This window comes from Phycodurus eques, chromosome 5 (assembly GCF_024500275.1).
Source record: "Phycodurus eques isolate BA_2022a chromosome 5, UOR_Pequ_1.1, whole genome shotgun sequence".
In the NCBI taxonomy this organism is placed as follows: domain Eukaryota; kingdom Metazoa; phylum Chordata; class Actinopteri; order Syngnathiformes; family Syngnathidae; genus Phycodurus; species Phycodurus eques.
In genome coordinates, this window is record NC_084529.1 from 23,832,586 (window position 1) to 23,850,996 (window position 18,411).

At 40.4% G+C, this 18,411-nt stretch overlaps 1 protein-coding gene across 3 annotated transcripts in view; it reads left to right on the forward strand.

Moving 5' to 3' along the window:
* Positions 1-18,411, forward strand: part of iqsec3b (IQ motif and Sec7 domain ArfGEF 3b) — a 66,385-nt gene that overhangs the window by 31,027 nt on the left and 16,947 nt on the right. For all 3 annotated transcript variants that reach the window (XM_061678204.1, XM_061678205.1, XM_061678206.1), the window contains exons 5-7: positions 2,044-2,759; positions 4,757-4,918; positions 10,834-10,956. In XM_061678204.1, coding sequence (XP_061534188.1) covers positions 2,044-2,759; positions 4,757-4,918; positions 10,834-10,956 — 1,001 coding nt within the window. The remainder of the gene's footprint in view (positions 1-2,043; positions 2,760-4,756; positions 4,919-10,833; positions 10,957-18,411) is intronic.

An 18,411-nucleotide genomic window follows, 5' to 3' on the forward strand; every position in this document is an offset into this window, starting at 1 on the left:
CTCAATTAAAGTTTCTGCAAAAGCCGTCGGAGCCAACATTCTACCTCAGCTTACATTTAAATTTGAACGCTTCATGTACATTATGCATCTGTCTGCGTTCAACTGAATTGTACTTCACTCTATATGACCTATACGTATAGAACTACTGCACTGTATTATTATTATTTTATTTTTTTATTCTTTAGTTAGTTGCTCCGAGAGAGAGAGAGAAAGAGAGAGAGAGAGAGAGAGAGAGAGAGAGAGAAACTGCATTTTGATTCTCTGTATGTACTCTACATACTGTATAGAGCATATGTGTCAAACTCAAGGCCCAGGAGCCAGATGCGGCCTGCCACGCTATTTTATGTGGCCCGCGAAAGCAAATCATGCTCGTCAACTTGCGTGATTTTTGCTGAACTCTGTACCCAAATTCCAAATTGTCATAATAATAAACAATAATATTGATACATTGCATTTTTCTGTTACCAAACCCTTCTTCTACAGTAACTTAAACAATACTTCAACAAACTATTATCCTTGTCTTCTGATTTCAAAAGTAGTTATCCCTCATGTTGTTGTGTAATGGTAATAATATGATTTGGTGTTTAAACATGGTGGCACGGTGGACGACTGGTTAGAGCGTCAGCCTCACACTTCTGAGGACCCGGGTTCAATCCCCGGCCCCGCCTGTGTGGGGTTTGCATGTTCTCCCCATGCCTGAATGGGTTTTCTCCAGGCACTCCGGTTTCCTCCCACATCCCAAAAACATGCATGAATTGGAGACTCTAAATTGCCCATAGGTGTGAATATGAGTGCGGATGGTTGTTTGTCTGTATGTGCCCTGCGATTGGCTGGCAACCAGTTCAGGGTGTACCCCGCCTCCTGCCCCGATGACAACTGGGATAGGCTCAAGCACGCCCGCGACCCTAGTGAGGATAAGCGGCTCAGAAAATGGATGGATGGATGTTTAAACATTTATATGGTTTCACTGTTCTAACGGCCCTCTGAGTGAAATCATAACTACAATGCGGCCCGAGACAAAAATTAGTTTGAGTTTGGTATAGAGCATTGACAATAAAAATCCTTGAATCTTTGAACCAGGTGACTCCTTTGAACCAGGTGACGCCTGCCCTTCCTCTTATATGACTTTGAAATCCAACACTAGCAACAGAAAAAAAAAAAGGCTTGTTTCAGCAGTTTTACCTCACGATCTAATTACTAAGACATTGTCAGTATTCATCTAGACCCCTTGGTCTTACAAAGGGCAGATAATTAGCTAACCTGCTCGCAGTAGGAGTCCATTTTCATCCTTTATTCTGCACCAAAGTACTTTACTATTAGTAGACACGGGTAACGGTTCCTTTTGAAAGGTGCAGGTATGTTCCTAATGTATTAAAAGTGTCAAGGTGACATCCATTTTCTGTACCTCTTGGGTCACACTCACATTCACATCTATTGATTTAGAGTCTTCAAAAAACCACAGATATTTTTCAGCGAAGATTCGGAGAGGGATCTCCTGACTGTGAGGCAGTTGTACTAACCACTATATCAATAAGCTGCGCAATGAGAAAAATGTACTTAATGTTCGATACTGAGTCTATCCCAGCTGACTTTGGCTGAGAGGCAGGGTACACCATGGACCGGTTGCCAGTCAATCGCAGGGCACCTTCACATTCAGAATGACATTCACATCTGTGGGCGATTAAGTTGAATTAAGATTTTTCAATGGAGAGTCGAACTTGGATCTTCTGACTGTGAGGCAGGTGTGCTAACCACTGTTTGTCTGTTCCGGGCAACAACATTTAAAATGGATAAAAAAAATACACTTGATGTTTGACGCTCACACTGACACTCACACTGATACTTTGATACTGAATTTGGGTGAGTGGCAGTGCACACACTGGACTAGTGACCAATCAATCACAGGACACTTATAGACAAACAACCATTTACATTCACATCTATGGACAATTTACAGTGATGTTCCGACAGAGATTCAAACACAGATCTCCTATCTACTACTCAACCATGACAAAGCTGGATGTCTTTTTTTTGTACTTTCAGCTCCACTCGCTGGCCCAGTCGATAGATGAGGCCCTCCGTGGTTGGAGCGTATCGGAGGGCCCGGAGGGCCAGGGCCTCCTCATGGACCCAGGGGCTCTCCGTGCCGCCGCAGAGAGTGCCTGCCTCCCCCGCAGCGCCAGCTCTCTGCTCATGGCCTTCCGGGACGTCACCGTCCACATTGATAGCAACAGTTCCTACACCATCTCCTCTGCAACCACCACTACCACCACCTCCCTGGGCAACGCCGGCGGCGAAGCGGGCAGCAGGAAGACCTCGCTGAGCGGGATGGGCCTCGTCAGAGGAGAGTCAGCTGAAGAGCCTGAATTCCCTGCGCCTCCTCCAAGCGAGGAGCTGGAGAATTTGGATCCGGGGTCGCGGAGGGGTTCAGCTGTGCCTCTCCCGGGGGGGTACGGCGCCTTAGAAGGGGAAGGCATCTCGGACGATGTGGGGTCCAACTCCACATCTACCTCCACCGCCATCGTCACTTCGACCTTCTCCGACCAGCAGCCCGCCCAGATTTACACCCAGTACCAGCAGTACCACTACACCCATCCGCAGCAGCTGGCGGCGGGCACCGGCCCCGATGCCCTGCAGGCTCTGGTGGTCTCCCTCCCCAGGGATCGATGCCAGGATCCCACGTCTTGCCGGTCGCCCACCCTCTCCACCGACACCAATCGTAAACGGCTCTATCGGATTGGACTAAACCTCTTCAATGTGTAAGTGGAACCACAAAGCACACACAAACACTAACGTACTGTATAGACATTCACTCACGCACACATGCACATGCACTAGTCGTTCTTCAAAGTACACTTTTTGCCCTGAGAGCTTCTTTTGTGGTAGAGGCTCACTACAGACAAGAAAATAAAGGCGAAGGCATCGAGGCAATGGCGAAGCTATAGAGAGAGAAGCGTAGGGCATGCACAATGTGAAAGGAGCCATAAATAGAAAGAGCCTCTACTTCTAATCATTACTATTAGTTATTGCGAGTTAAAGTTGATTAAGCAGCACACATCGCTGACAGCAGCTCTGACCCGAACTCGTCCTCAACTAACAGCTTTTGAGCATGAATGTGCTCATCTTTTTCTTTATTTCGTTAGCAATTTCTTCACACACACACAGTGAGAGTAAGTATCCATGTGAATACAGTAGAGTCCAGCAGTTGCAAGCTACAATGCGAAAAAGGGCACCATGTTACAAAGCTACCCTTGTGAAATGTTAATAAATGGTTTACGAATGGATTATGAATAGATTATTAATAATTTACAAAGCATTGACGAAGAACTGCTCGAGTGACCTCTCTATTGTCAAATAGTGAGCTCACATTTAGCTTTACTACTTTGCCACAGATTAAATTGGTTGACTCATTATAAGAAAAAAAACAACTGCAGATAAGAATGAAAACAAAATGTAGTTCAAGCATTACAATAAATACATATACATTTTTAAACACATTGAAATATGTATAAATGCATTTGAAAATATTAAAGAATTATCATTGTATTCAATAATATGCTATATTACATATTTTGTGATCATTATTTGTTTATTTGTATCATTGCTTATTATATCGCAATTAGTTTTTCCCCTCTTTATTTTCCATATTTAGTTTTTCAATTTTTAAAAAAAAATGGTGTTTTCTTCATTGCATATACTACACTTGGAATTAAAAATTGGAACCCCAGAAAATTAACTATCGAGTATTGTTACGAGACTTTTTATTTTTTATTTAGTTTTCAAAAATATTTAATGATTACATTAAATTATTATAAATATATCCATCCATCCATTTTCTGTACCGCTTAGCCTCACTAGGGCCGCGGGCGTACTGGAGCCTATCCCAAGCGACTCTGGGCGAGAGGCGGGGTACACCCTGAACTGGCCTCCACCCAATCGCAGGGCACATATAAACAAACAACCCTTCGCACTCACATTGACACCTACGGGCAATTTAGTCTTCAATCAACCTACCACGCATGTTTTTGGGATGTGGGAGGAAACCGGAGTACCTGGAGAAAACGCACGCAGGCACGGGGAGAACACGCAAACCCCACACAGGCGGGGCCGGGATTTGAACACGGGTCCTCAGAACTGTGAGTCAGATGTGCTAACCAGTCGTCCACTGTGCTGCCATTAAAATATATATTTTATTATATTTATTCACAACCATGTAATTCTTATATTGCCTTCTTTTCCTTCCTCTTCTTCTTATGATTATTAGTACAAAAATGTTAAATAATTAATATTTAATTCATAATCATTACATACCAGTATAATATATAGCTCTCAATATAGTTTTAGGGGCCTCATTTTTATGGTCATATTTTACTGTTTATATTATTATTATTATTATTAAAGTACACGTGCTATATTATTATTATCATTATAAAAATATTATATTATAAATTATAAAAATACAAAAATGTGTTAATATTATAGCAGTATTAATGTGTATTTATTTTCAGATGTTTGTATTTCAAAGTTGTATAATTTTTCTTTTGATTATACGTGATTTCCTATTTATAAAGGGCTGCAGAATGAATTAGGGAATTTTAAATGGTAGCGTGTCATGTTGACAACATGATTAATATGAATAAGTAGCTGACTGTCACTCGCTAAATAGTGAGTCCCGCCCTGCGTGTTGTGAAGTAGTTTTATGATGTCATTACAGTCCTTACTTTAAAGTGTTGTCGCTGGTACCTTGTGTTGGCAGCAACCCGGAGAAAGGAATCCACTTCCTGATCACGCGCGGCTTCGTGCCCGACACGGCCATCGGCGTGGCTCACTTCCTGCTCCAGAGGAAAGGCCTCAGCAGGCAGATGATTGGAGAGTTCCTGGGCAACAGCAAGCTGCAGTTCAACAGAGACGTTCTCGAGTGAGTAAGCATTCTTTGAATACACGTACAGTGGTACCCTTCAGATATGCCGTAGTGTAATGACCTCACATGTGGACAAGGACAAAATGAAAACACTCGCTCGGAGCTGCTCTAAGCCACAACTCACGCACAGACGCTCACACTGGACTAAAACCGGAAACCCGACTCCAGCTCCTGACATCACTCACGAGGGCAGGCCCATTGAAGGTACATATGAATACTAAAGTACGTGGGGCCAATTTACATATTAACAGATCCAACGCTGAGTTTCTATGGGGAAAAAAGCCACCATTTTCAAGCAACGCCGGACTGCAGTGTTGTTGAATGCACAGATTAGTGTTAGCTGACAGTGTCATCAAGTGATAAACGGCACATTTTTTTGTGCTTGGCGATATGTCTGCTTTATGCGACACATGTCCACTCAAGACATTGTAATTGGGCAGCTCGTTGATGAAGCGCTGTCTCCACGAGTGAAAATACAATTCATGCTTTTACTGTCTTAATGGGTTTGCATGTGAGTCACAGTTCGTACCGGCTTTTTTAAACTCGGGGCTCAACAAGTAGCTCTGCTCCTAGTAGAATGGTTAATTTTGCATGAGACAGCACCCCCCTCCACCCCAAAAAAGGGTGTAAAGTACTGTAGGCCTGTCACGATAATTACTATATCGACACGATAGTTTTTCCAGACTTGATAAATTGTCATTGTTGTGTTGAGCCGCCGTGCGGATCCCACAGTGAGTGAATGATGATGATAATAATAATAATCATGGTAACTACTGATTTAAGAGCAAAAAATACAGTAAATAATAATAAAATAAGGGTGTGACTTGATACGGTGGACGACTGGTTAGAACATCTGCCTCACAGTTCTGAGGACCAGCTTGTATGTTCTCCCCGTGCCTGGGGGGGTTTTCTCCGGGTACTCTGGTTACCTCCCACATTCCATAAACATGCATGGTAGGTTAATGGAAGACTCTAAATTGCCCGTAGGTGTGAATGTGAGTGCGAATGGTTGTTTGTTTATGTGCCCTGCGATTGGCTGGAGGCCAGTTCAGGGTGTACCCCGCCTCTCGCCCAGAGTCACTTGGGATAGGCTCCAGCACGCCCGCAACCCTAGTGAGGATAAGCGGGACAGAAAATGGATGGAAGGGTGTGACTTATTTTTCATGATTTCAGAGGCATTAAAATAACAACATTATCGTTTATCGTGATAGTTTTGGGGACAATATATCATCTTTTAAAAAATGTTATTGTGACAGGCCTAGTGTAAAGTATGCTATAATTCTTGAACCTTGGGATATTTGACAAAGGCCAGACATTGTTACGTTAAAAAAAAAGCTAAGCAGAGCTGCGGTGTTGTTGGATGCACAGACTAGTAGTAGCTAAGACCGTTATCAGTGTTATTTTCTGATGATAAGCCGCACATACTTATTTGATCAAGGCGTTGATGCATGGATCTGCTACACTAACTGACAAGTTGAATTGGTGATGAAGGAAATTGCAATCCATGCTTTGCAGTTTGCACCCACTTTTTAAGACTTGAGGCTCAACGAGCAACTCCGCCCCTTGTTGTCATGGTAACAAAAGCTGTAGTAGAGCGAACAGGCTGGTATCAGAAAGGCGAGATGGTGTGTAATGTGGGCTATACAATTGACAAGTGCAGTTTGGCTGCTTGTTGATGAAGTGCTGCCTCCTTGAGTGAAAATACAGCGCATGCTGCTATGGTCACTTCCTTTTTTCTTCTTCACACACTGGGCTCCTGCGTCGTGATGACAAAAGCTTGACTTTTGCCCGGCTGTACAAGGGGTGCAGGGTGAGCAGTGGCTCATTTTCATGAGGATAATTTGCTATAATTATTGTTCCTTGGGGTCTCGGGAGATTCAAGGATAAAAATACATTTGGCATTTGTAAGGACATAAAATAATGTATTTACCATAGTGTGAAATGTGGGGGAAATGTCAGAGGAGAAAGACAACTAAATTACTTGCCTGACTTTATTAAAACACTTGGAAGCTGTTTAAAATGATGTACTGTATATATAAAAAGCATCACCTTTAAAGAAACTGATGATTACGTTAAGTCATTATCGTGTTTCCAACATACAATTTAATGAATCTAAATAGTTTCTCCAAGTGTCTTTATTTATTCATTCTTAGGGACAATGTCTAGTCTATTATTTTAACATTTGCGTTTGTTTTATTCCCCCAATGGAGACAACTTTAGATTCAATATAAATAATTTACCATCGCTTTACAGAGTCTTTGTAAACCATTAGGTGGTTTTTTTTTTCAGGCAATTGAACCTCAGCCATCCATCTTTGAAATGTTTCAGTGGGGGTTGATAAAAAGGCCAGAAGCAAAAATAAAATAAAATAATAAAACAAAAAAAAGCACCAAAAAAGAAACTTGTTCAAAGTTAGATAAAGAACGACAAATGAGGAATTCTGCTAGACAGGGCTTACATTTCCCTTTAGTCAATAATTCCCATTTTCTTGCAGTGTTTTATCTATACAACTTTCTAATGTTCTTCTTCTTCTCAAAAGGCTTTTTCACAACTTTATTACCATAAATTATGATTACAATCTTGTAACTTTACAACAGTTTTCTCAAAGTAAAATTTCATTCTTAAAAAAACCCATAACTTTTACTCTTGCAAAATTACTTTTTACTCATAAAGAATATTTTTCCTCCAAAAATTTGACGGTGTTCTTGTTACATCGCATTTTTCTCATAAAAGTCCAACTTTATTCTCTTAACACTTTATTGTAATTTACAATTATTTTTCCTCATAGCTTTCCATCACTTTCTTGGACAAATACCAATACTTATAAAATTCACATTTTTCTTGTAATACAATATTGCAAATCTTTTCTCATAATATTACAGCTTTATTCTCATCAATTTAAGATGAGTTTTCTCCTAACTCTTTTCCTTTTCTTAGAAAAAGATACCACTTGATTTGAAAAAAATCTTTTTTTTTTTTTTTTTTTTTTTACTTACAAGACTACCATTTCATTCTTTTAAGATAAAAATGTAATCATAACATTTCTACTTTTACCTCATGATATTGTCTTTCTTGTATAGTTAAAATTATTTATCCCATAACGTTTAGTCTTTTTAAAAAAAATACAATCTTATTCTTCCTGTAACTTTAAGTCTTTTTTTTTTTTTTTTTAAATAAAACATAAATTTCATACAATTACAATTTTGAATGTAATATTACAACTTTATACTAGTAAACTGGTATACTTTTTTTGTAACTTTTGATCTTTTTTTGTAAAAGATACAATTTCATTGTCATCATTTTAATACTTTATTCCCATAATTCTAACAATTATTGTCTTGTAATAGTACAGTTTTATTCTCATAATATCCATCCATCCATCCATGCATCCATTTTCCGAGCCGCTTCTCCTCATTAGGGTCGCGGGCGTGCTGGAGCCTATCCCAGCTGTCATCGGGCAGGAGGCGGGGCACGCCCTGAACTGGTTGCCAGCCAATCGCAGGGCACATACAAACAAACAACCATTCGCACGCACAGTCACACCTACGGGCAATTTTAGAGTCTCCAATTAACGCATGTTTTTGGGATGTGGGAGGAAACCGGAGTGCCCGGAGAAAACCCACGCAGCTCACTCTGATTAAAAATGCTCTACCAAATGTCTTTGGAGCATCCAGAATGGAGGGAGAGGCTTTTTGCTGAGGTTGTTGCAGAGATTGTGGAAACACTGCCTACGTTTCCCATCATTCAACAGCATTTCCTTTCAACATTTCATCAGCAGCATCATTCACATTGATGTTAGGATGCTGGGACAGAGCGACGCATTATACAAGATCTTTTGCAAGTTTAGCACTTCCCACTTTTATTGACTTGTAGATTGACAGCTATGCTGATATTTTGTTTACCTGCAAGTGATAAGCACAAGCACAAATGCATTTATAGTGAGATCTAGCCATATGGTGAGCTACTTTACACCCGAGAGTTGCATTAGCAGCAGCTCCTGTACTTTTATCTTGGATTTAAATCAGCCGCCTTTGTTTAGAGCACCTCCAGGACTCGTTGTCATGTTTCAAAGTTGCAGAATGGAAAAAAAAAAGTCCATAATAGCACATAAAGAAACATATTTTGGAAGTTTCAAGTTGTCGTGTTTCTGAGAGCCATATAAAATTGGCTTAAAAAGGAAAAAAAACTACTTTGGATCTTGGGGGCTTTCTGTCAAGTGCTTTCCAATGTTAAGAATGAGCTGTGAATTGTCTGCTGCATTACTGTTCAACTACTAAAAAAGAAATGGAGAGAGATCCTATCACAGGCTTCACAGTGGAAGCTGTTATACAGTAGCTGCAGAGGCTAGACAATGAAATATTTTCTTCCCTGTGTGTAAAGGCCACCTGTCCCAATAATTGAATCCATAAAGTGTGTGAATCTAGCACCTATAATTCTATACAGCATACTGCACTGTACGAGTCAATATCACCATAAAGTGGCTTTGACACCTTCCCCACTTCAGCCTGGCCAAAAAGCTCAGATTTCCTATTCAACTTTGTATTCGTTGTATTAAGCAAATGTTAGGCTGTTAGAAATGCACGTTGATTTCTTTTTATTATTAACATCATTAATTAACTGTAAGAAGAGAATATGCAAACACCAAAATATGTGAGCTTTCTGACAAGGGTGGACATTTTTGACTAGTGTTAGCATTTAATGAACACAGGGTGGACTTAATAACATGAGTCACTTAGCAAGCTGACTGTGTACTGATGAAGTTATGAAACAAGAGTGTAAATATTTATTCTGCAACTTGCCACTGTTTCAGCCTCCAGTGAAGAAAGACAAAATGATGGTCAGTTTTGTCTCCAATTCCTTTTTTCTTTTTCTTTAGAAAATATAACTTTATTGTCATGAAATGAAAACTTTTAACACATAATATTAGGTTATTCTCATAAATTTACAATAATTTTTCTTGTAACGTTCCATCTTTTTCTTGTAACAAAACAAAACTTTTCTCATAAAATTACAAATGATCTCTTGCAAAAGTACAATTTTATTCTTGTAGAATGATAACTTTTATCCTACATAGTAATCCAACTTCTTGTACAATGGTTTTTCTCCCCTCATTTACTTGGAAAAAATCCAACTTTATTTTCACAACATTGCATTTTCTTTTCTCTCAATATTCTTGTAATTTTAGAAATCTTTAAAAAATGGGACAACTTTTATCTGGTAATATTATAGCTTTTCTCTCGTAAATGTACATTTTGTCAAGTAACTTTACATAATTTTCTTTGGAAAAAACACACCTTTCCTCTCACAATGGTACTATTTTTGTCTTCAGTGTGGCCCTCATAGTAGTAAAGTGCGCGCGATTACACACTGGCATGCATAAATGCAAAATGCTTTCATTCAAAATGCTCATGGTTTTTGTATCCATCCGCATGAGGAGACACATCCAGGGTGGAGGGAGAGGCTTTTTGCTGAGGTTGTTGTAGATATTGTCGAAATAGGTCACTGCACATACACGCACTCGCACGTACGCACGCACGCGCACACACACACACACACACACACACACATTCATGTATGTGCTGCCATTGGCACATTCTTGCCTTTCATATACTCCTTTGAATGTTATAGTGACTCTCATGCTTCTATCTCCCAGTGTCATCACTATCCTCCTTCCTCTTTCCGTGTGTGTGTGTGTGTGTGTGTGTGTGTCTTCCTTCCAGGTCAGTGGCTCAGTAATGGAAGTATGACTGTAAAGGAAGGTTTTGCCATCAGCGTGTGCTTGTGGGTGTGTTGTATTTGTGTGTGAATTCACTCGGACGCGAACACCCACGTCTCTTTTCCTGTGTGCTAAATTGTTGCTTCTCTTTTTTTCTCACCCCTGTCTGCGCGTGTGCGTGTGTGGTTGCTGGCAGCTGCGTGGTGGACGAGATGGATTTCTCGGGCATGGAGCTGGACGAAGCCCTGAGAAAGTTTCAGGCTCATGTGCGCGTGCAGGGCGAGGCGCAGAAGGTGGAGCGACTCATCGAGGCCTTTAGGTGAGAAGCCGGGAGCTCTAAAACGAAACATTTTCACTTGGATAAATATTGTAAAGCCAAAACAGGCCATGCCCTCAACTTTGGCACCTTGGCATTCGTTGGGGGTTACTAACTGCAGCAGGGGCGGGCCGTGCATTTGTTACCTCTGAACCTCTGAATACCACCACTATCACGTTGAAATAATGGAAACCATCAATACAAAAACGCAATACAATAGCACGCAACGTTGCCATGTACATCATCTGGAGCAGTTCGGAACCAGTATTTATTTAATAACAACAAAAACATAAACAAACAATACAAATTAAAAAAATAAAATACATCATACTTACCGGAGAAGCTGATTATAAATATATTAATATCTAAAGACGTGCTTTGCTAGATGAACTTGGTTTGCTCTGACTGAGCAATCAAATGACCGAAAAATGGTGACATCATTGGGGCTCGAAGTGAACTTTTTAGGGCACTTCCCCGAAGCTTGCCCTGTTTGGTCGAATGCACTCAAATGTTTGCTATGTCTCACAGTTTGGTTTTATCATCTTATTAATCTCACAGTACTCTAATTATTTCGGTATTGTGGGAAAGCTCACAGTATTGCAGGAAGGTTGACGGTGCGAAGACATCGGCGAGTCCTTCTCAATTGGCTTTAGTAGTTTCTGTGTTTTCCCTCAGGTGTTTGTGAAAAAGACATCTTCACATCACATATTACCTTGCACTTCTATCCCCGTTCATCCGACGTTTACATTTGTGTGCAGTACCTCCAAAATGCTAATTATTGATGCAGCGATAATCCTACCATGCTCACAATAACAAAACTGTCCATTGATAAATTGTCTGTTCACTAATTTAACAGAATTTATTGTCATTAAAAAAAAAAGTTATACCGTTAGGAATTGCTTGTATTCTAACTAACATTAAAAATGACTGCCTACGAACAGTAATTTATTTGCTTGAGTCCAGAAATTCAAGGCAAGTCAGAAAGGCAGGAAAACTCTTAAAAGGCAACACAAGTTTAGAAACAGCCAAGTAACAATAATTAAACTAATCATGGGATTCCTACGTAGTTTCTTTTCCTCTGCTTAGTGATATTGTGAAATGATATGTGATATGTTTTGATTTGAAATGTAGACATTACCTTTGAAGAGAGGGAAGTATGGAAGATGATTGATTTTTGCAGTGATATGGAGTGGACCTATCATATTATTTGATTGTTGGGACTTATGGAATGCGGGTCTGCGTTTGCTGGGACAGCGCCCGGCGTGTACAACAAGGCGTCTCTAACTCGCTCAGTCGATTGTGAAGCGATGCTCTGACAGGCGTGTTAGCAAGTTGCAATGCTAACGCACGTCCTCTCAGTGCTGCGGTCACGCGGGCCAGTCAGCCAATCAATGTATTTCTTTTGACGTAAACATATGGTCACATGGGTTACGCTTCCAATCGGGTGCGTTTACACTCAAATGAGGACTCGACACGCTCTCCAGCCTGGCTAAGCAGCTTGGCTTCGTATAGACGACACAAAACTACATTTTAAGCACAACAGCTCATTATTTTGATGGTCACGGCCATGACGATATTGAGGCACTTTTAATTTCGCGATAACGTGAATATTGTGACATGCCTACAAACGACAATACTTTTTTTCCTACGCTTGCCCGATCCGAAACGTTGTAAGGTTTGCTAGCTTGCCCGTTACTTACATTACTTACATTAAAATGTTATAATATATTAATTTAGATAAGCATTTGGCATGTTGTTGTCCATCCATCCATCCATCCATCCATCCATTTTATTTACTGCTTATCCACACTAGGGTCGCGGGCTGCTGGAATCTATCCCAGCTATCTTCGGGCAGGAGGCGGGGTACACCCTGAACCGGTCGCCAGCCAATCGCTGGGCACATAGAAACAAACAACATTCGCACTCACGTTCACACCTACGGGCAATTTAGCGTCTTCAATCAACCTACCACGCATGTTTTTGGGATGTGGAAGGAAACCGGAATGCCCGGAGAATACCCACGCAGGCACGGGGAGAACATGCAAACTCCACACAGGGGGGCCCGGGATTTGAACCCCGGTCCCCAGAACTGTGAGGCAGTCGTCCACCGTGCCGGCACATGTTGTTGTATTCATCATAAATATTTACAAATATAAAAATAAATGTTAAAAAATAGGTAAATAAAAATGGACACATATGATAAAATGAAAATCAAGTAAAAAATGAAATACACTCATATCATTCATCTTCCGTTCCGCTTATCCTCATGTTTTCAATATTTAAATAAGTAATAATCCAGGTTAAAACTTTTCACCATCATAAAACTGCTCCAAATTGTAACAGCAATGTTTTAAGTAACATTTAAACATTCTTAACTGTCATTAAATTGTAAAAATAATTTAACAACTGTTAATACGTAAACTATGTACATCAAGTATGTCAAGTATATGAATTGAAATACACATACTTTTTATATTATGCTTTTTTTTAATAATAATTATTTACAACATAAATATATAATACAAATACATGTAAAATGAAAATAAAACCAATAAAAAATAAATATTGAATTGATGAAATCCACAATAGAAAAGAGAATATTTGAATACAAATACAATAAAATTATAAAAATGATAAATAAAATAATTTTAAATTGTAATATTATATTAATAAGTTAATACTTAAAAACAGGGAAGAGCTCAGACTTAATGTGAGTACTTAATTGTCACACTAGTGAAAAAAGAAGAAAGTGCTCTAAAACAAAAACAAACAAACAAATAAACACAAGTGCCAACACACGGTGAAGCAGGACAAAAATATTAGGCCAGTCTTTCTTTAGTCTCCTCTAATTATTTTTCTCTTAGTTCTGTGCATGATTTCATGCATGATTGTATAAATTTCCTGATTTTATTGCGGCACCTTTTGAGTGCCGCAATAAAAAAAAAAGCTTTGCTCTTGAAAGACACAACAACATAAATCTATCACACGCTAAAAACCAAAAGGGCATACCATATTTTCACGACCATAAAGCGCACCGGATTAAAAGGCGCGGTCTCAGTTACGGGGTCTATTTCTGTATTTAACACATACATAAGGCGCATGCTCGCAACTTCACTTTGAACGCCCTGTTTACACCGATGTCCAGCGGTTGGAGTTCATTAATCCATTGCTCAAATTAGGGGTCCGTGTCTTGTCCAAGGACACTTCGACATGCGGACAGTCGTAGCAGGGATTCGGACCTGTTCTACCTACTGAGCCAAAGCCACCCCAACATAATCTCATTGGTATCGCAAGACACGTCCAGATCTGTGTGACAGACCACCATTATTACTGTAATGCCTTGTATGAACAAAATTAGGGGCGACTGGCTTGATTGCTACTTTACGAGTGGAGACTGGCTTGACCGCAGTCGTTTTCGGGGGTCCTTACCCAAACCGATGTTGTTTTGCACAATGCACATACCGGCGCGATATACCTACTGGGGGCGTGCCTTTAGCGTCCTCCTTCATGTGCACCCTTCCCCCTTTAACGGCCGCATGCTGTCCTCAGCCACGTCCGCTTTTCTTCTGTATAAGCAGCGTGTCGGTAGGAAATGCTCCCAGTCACTCATTAACTACATTTCCAAAGGTGCTATTGACATGAAATTTTCACTGGAAGTTGGGAACAACCCAAGTAATCCATACATAAAAAGAAAGTCGAAAAATAAGATCAGGAATTAAGTTATGTGTAATAATGGGAAATGACACAGGGAAAAAGTATTGAACACGCCAACTGGTATTTATTTAAAACTTTGTACAAAAGCCTCTGTTTGCAAGACGACTCCTGTCTGGAGAAACTAGTCGCATGCATTGCTCTGGTGTGATTTTGGCCCAGTCCTCCCAATGTTGTGCTGCAATCTTTTCACGAGCTTTGACATGTTTTTTTTTTTTAACCAGCAATGGGGTCTTGCGTGGTGAGCGTACATACAGGCCATGGCGGCGGAGTAAATTACTCACTGTTTTCCTTGTGACAACAGTACCTACTAATTCCATGTCTTTTTGAAGCTCTCTACAGGTGGTCCTTGGCTCTTGGACAACTCTTCTGATTATTCTTTGCACTCGTCTTTCAGAAATCTTACAAGAAGCACCTCATCGAGGCAAATTGATGGTGGTATGATTGGCTTTCCACTTATGTATTATGGCCCCAACTGTGCTCACTAAAACGTTCAGAAGCTTCGATACGCGCTTGTAACCAACGCCATCGTTATGTTTTGCAACAATTACTTTGCAATGGTCTTGAGACAGCTCTCTCCTCTTACCCGTCATGAGATGTGTCTTGACTCAAACCTTGGCAATGAGAACTTTTTGTAGGCCATCAATTAGGACTGAACCATCTGATATTCATTTGCACTGACAAGGGGCTGGATTGCTGTTGGATTATTGATAGATTTTAGGTGTTGTCTTGTCTTTCCATGCCTTTGTGCACCTCCCTTTTTTTGTGTGTTCAATACTTTTTCCCTGTGTCATTTCACATATACACATGACTTAATTTCTTATCTTATTTGTTCTACGTACTTTGTATGTATGGATTACTTCGGTTGTTTCTGGTGAAAATTCCATGTCAATGGCACCTTTGGAAATATATTTAGTGAGAAAAATGGTGACGTGTTAAATACTTATTTCAGCCGCTGTATCATGTCATATTTGCATAAATTATTGATATCCATGGAACAGATGCAGTATAGTTAAGCGCAAAAAGAAGAGGCAGAGAAGGTCCTCAACTGAGCTCCAGTTATAATTGTCATTCCCACAGAGCAGAGAGTACATATGCCGCAAGTTCGGCAATTTTTGTATGTGGCACATGCAGCGGACACATTGCCAAATGCATATACCACCCACCATTATCTTGAAAAACGTCACCAAACAATCAATAATATTTCTGTGTAGTCTGGCTTGTAAATGATGGATTTTTACCCAAGGTAGCTGCCAAGTCAGGGGTGGAAAAACAAGGGGTGTATGGGTGGTATTATGTAGAGTAGCCCCACTGTTACATCACAATTCAGAAGGGCTTGAATACAGATACATTTTCAGAATTAGGCAGCTCACAACAGTTTTTCTTGGTTGTATAATTTCACACTTGATGGATGGGCATGTACTCGACAGACCCAACTATTTGTACATGAGCAATTAAAAAGTCACTTTTCCATAATATTACCCCTTCAAGAGAGTATTCCCGCTGCCTTTATGACACTGCTGTAGTCACCGTGTTTAAAGGTAAAAAGGGAAGGAAGTGAGCAAACAAATTTTCTCTGCAGCGCTCCCCTTGAAGCGTGCTGGATGTGTGACGGAGCTTTTCAATGTCCTCTGTCATGTTAGTTTCTCAACATTAGCATATAATTATCTGAATGACGATAGCCAACTTTGTGGGAATAGTTTGTAAGATGGGGTAAGGCCCTTTTCTGTTTCAGCATGACAGTTAATGAATTTTTGAACACAAACTTGCAAAATCAAACGCCTTTGGAATTAATGACAACAGACTTCTAGATGTCCAAGAAGTGCGCAGAAAATGGTGTCCTCGGCGGTCCCGACATAGGAGGTTTTGAGGTTAGGACTGGTGCGCAATGAACTACTATGTGCAGCAGTGTAAGAATGCATTGTCATGTGCCACAAGAAGGGACGCTCACTTATTGCTGTAATTACTGTTTTTCATCGGGTTGTTTTACATTCAAGAGAAATCATGACTTTGCTACTGCGTTAGCTAACATTAACCCTAACCCTAACCCTAACTGCACATCGGGGACGAAAGCACCCAATACCACAGGATAATCACTCAGGATAATCTTTTGGAGACATCTGAGAATCATGTGTGTGCAGACTTTGTTCAAAAGGGGTGAAAATGCTAAAATGTGGCCCAATCGTTGTTAGGTGCGCACCCCGCTTTACATACAAATTCAGGTTGTGTTGCCACTGCAGGGACGGAACTCCGTGGTAAGCCTAGGACCCTTTGAATGTATATTAGGCGACCTTTATATAACGTGTTGAAGACTGAAAAGAGAAGCAAATAGCCATCATGCATTTCCTCTCATTTGAAGGCCAATCAGAACACTTGATCAAATCTCAGCGAGTCATAGGTACCCGGGCCCCTTGGGTGGTGCACATTACATATCTGTCACCCGCCATCACGTACCAGGCTCTGTGAGCATTGGTCACAAGTGAGCAGGCCTTATCGGGATGTGCCGTGTGTGTTACGTAACGCTCGTTATGTCATCTGTGTGTGTGTGTTGCTCTGTCATCGTGGCACAGGCTTCTTTGTGCCAGCTGGCGTGCGAACCTTCATGATATGAAGATGCCAGGCCGCTGTTGAAACAGACTGCTGACATAAGACGGGGAGCCAAGAGTGACGCGCACACACACACGTTAATGCTGTTTATTCACACAGCGGCGCATAAACATGCACCTTGCCTCAGCATTTGCTGCATATTACATCAAGTAGACGAGTCGGGAAGCTGCTGTGTCACTGCATTTGCTCATTGGGTGAAACCAGCAGGAAAACATGTCGTTCGCCGGATTCCACAAAAACTGCTATGAAAGTAGAAATGTGTCAATAATTAAAGCTGCAACAATATGAAGGGGTCCCCACAGACCCTTTTTTTTCATGCCGATTTCTCGGAATGATCACCAATCGCTTCACAGTTGATGGCATAGGCAAAAAAAAAAGAAAATCAGTCTGGGCTAATTTGGACAAAAAAATAGAAAACTGAACAAAATCCAATGGCAATTAGGCATACAGATAATAGTTATGTTTGAATGGTGCTAGGATTATGAGGAGGACCAAGGAATAATTTCTCCCCTGGACCCAACAATTTTGATAACTCTAAAGGATTTAGTGAAGAAAGCTTGGCAATTAAGTGTCAGCCATCTGTCCAGGATACCTGCTTCTGATTGCAGTGCATTTGGGCGAAACGCCAAGTAGGAGTTTGCCCATAAGCTGCTTGAAATCCAAATTGACGACTTCCTCTTCAATTTAGGGCATTGGTCCATGAGACTTTTTTTCTGCATCTGGTTCTGATAGAAATTGTCCATTTGATGTCAATTGGTCTAACAAGTGTTGATGGTCCATGTATTTCTTTCTTTTTTCTTTTTTTTAACTTTCCAAGAATCCTTAAAATCATCAAACTTTGACACCTTACTCCTCCCACATTAGGCCCTCCATATACCAAGTGACAGCACGAAACTGATGAACTGTCATACAGCGTGCAGCATTTGGCAATTAGTTTGCACGAGTGGCCGACCGATAACTATTAATTTTGCTGCTATTTAAAATGGCCTCGCAACAGTCCAGATGTAACAGTCAATCAAAAATGAGCTTTGGCAAAAAAAAAATAAATAAATAATTTACATACATACATACGTGTGTGTGTGTTTGTATATATATATATACATGCACACACAGACATACACCTGCACACACACACACACA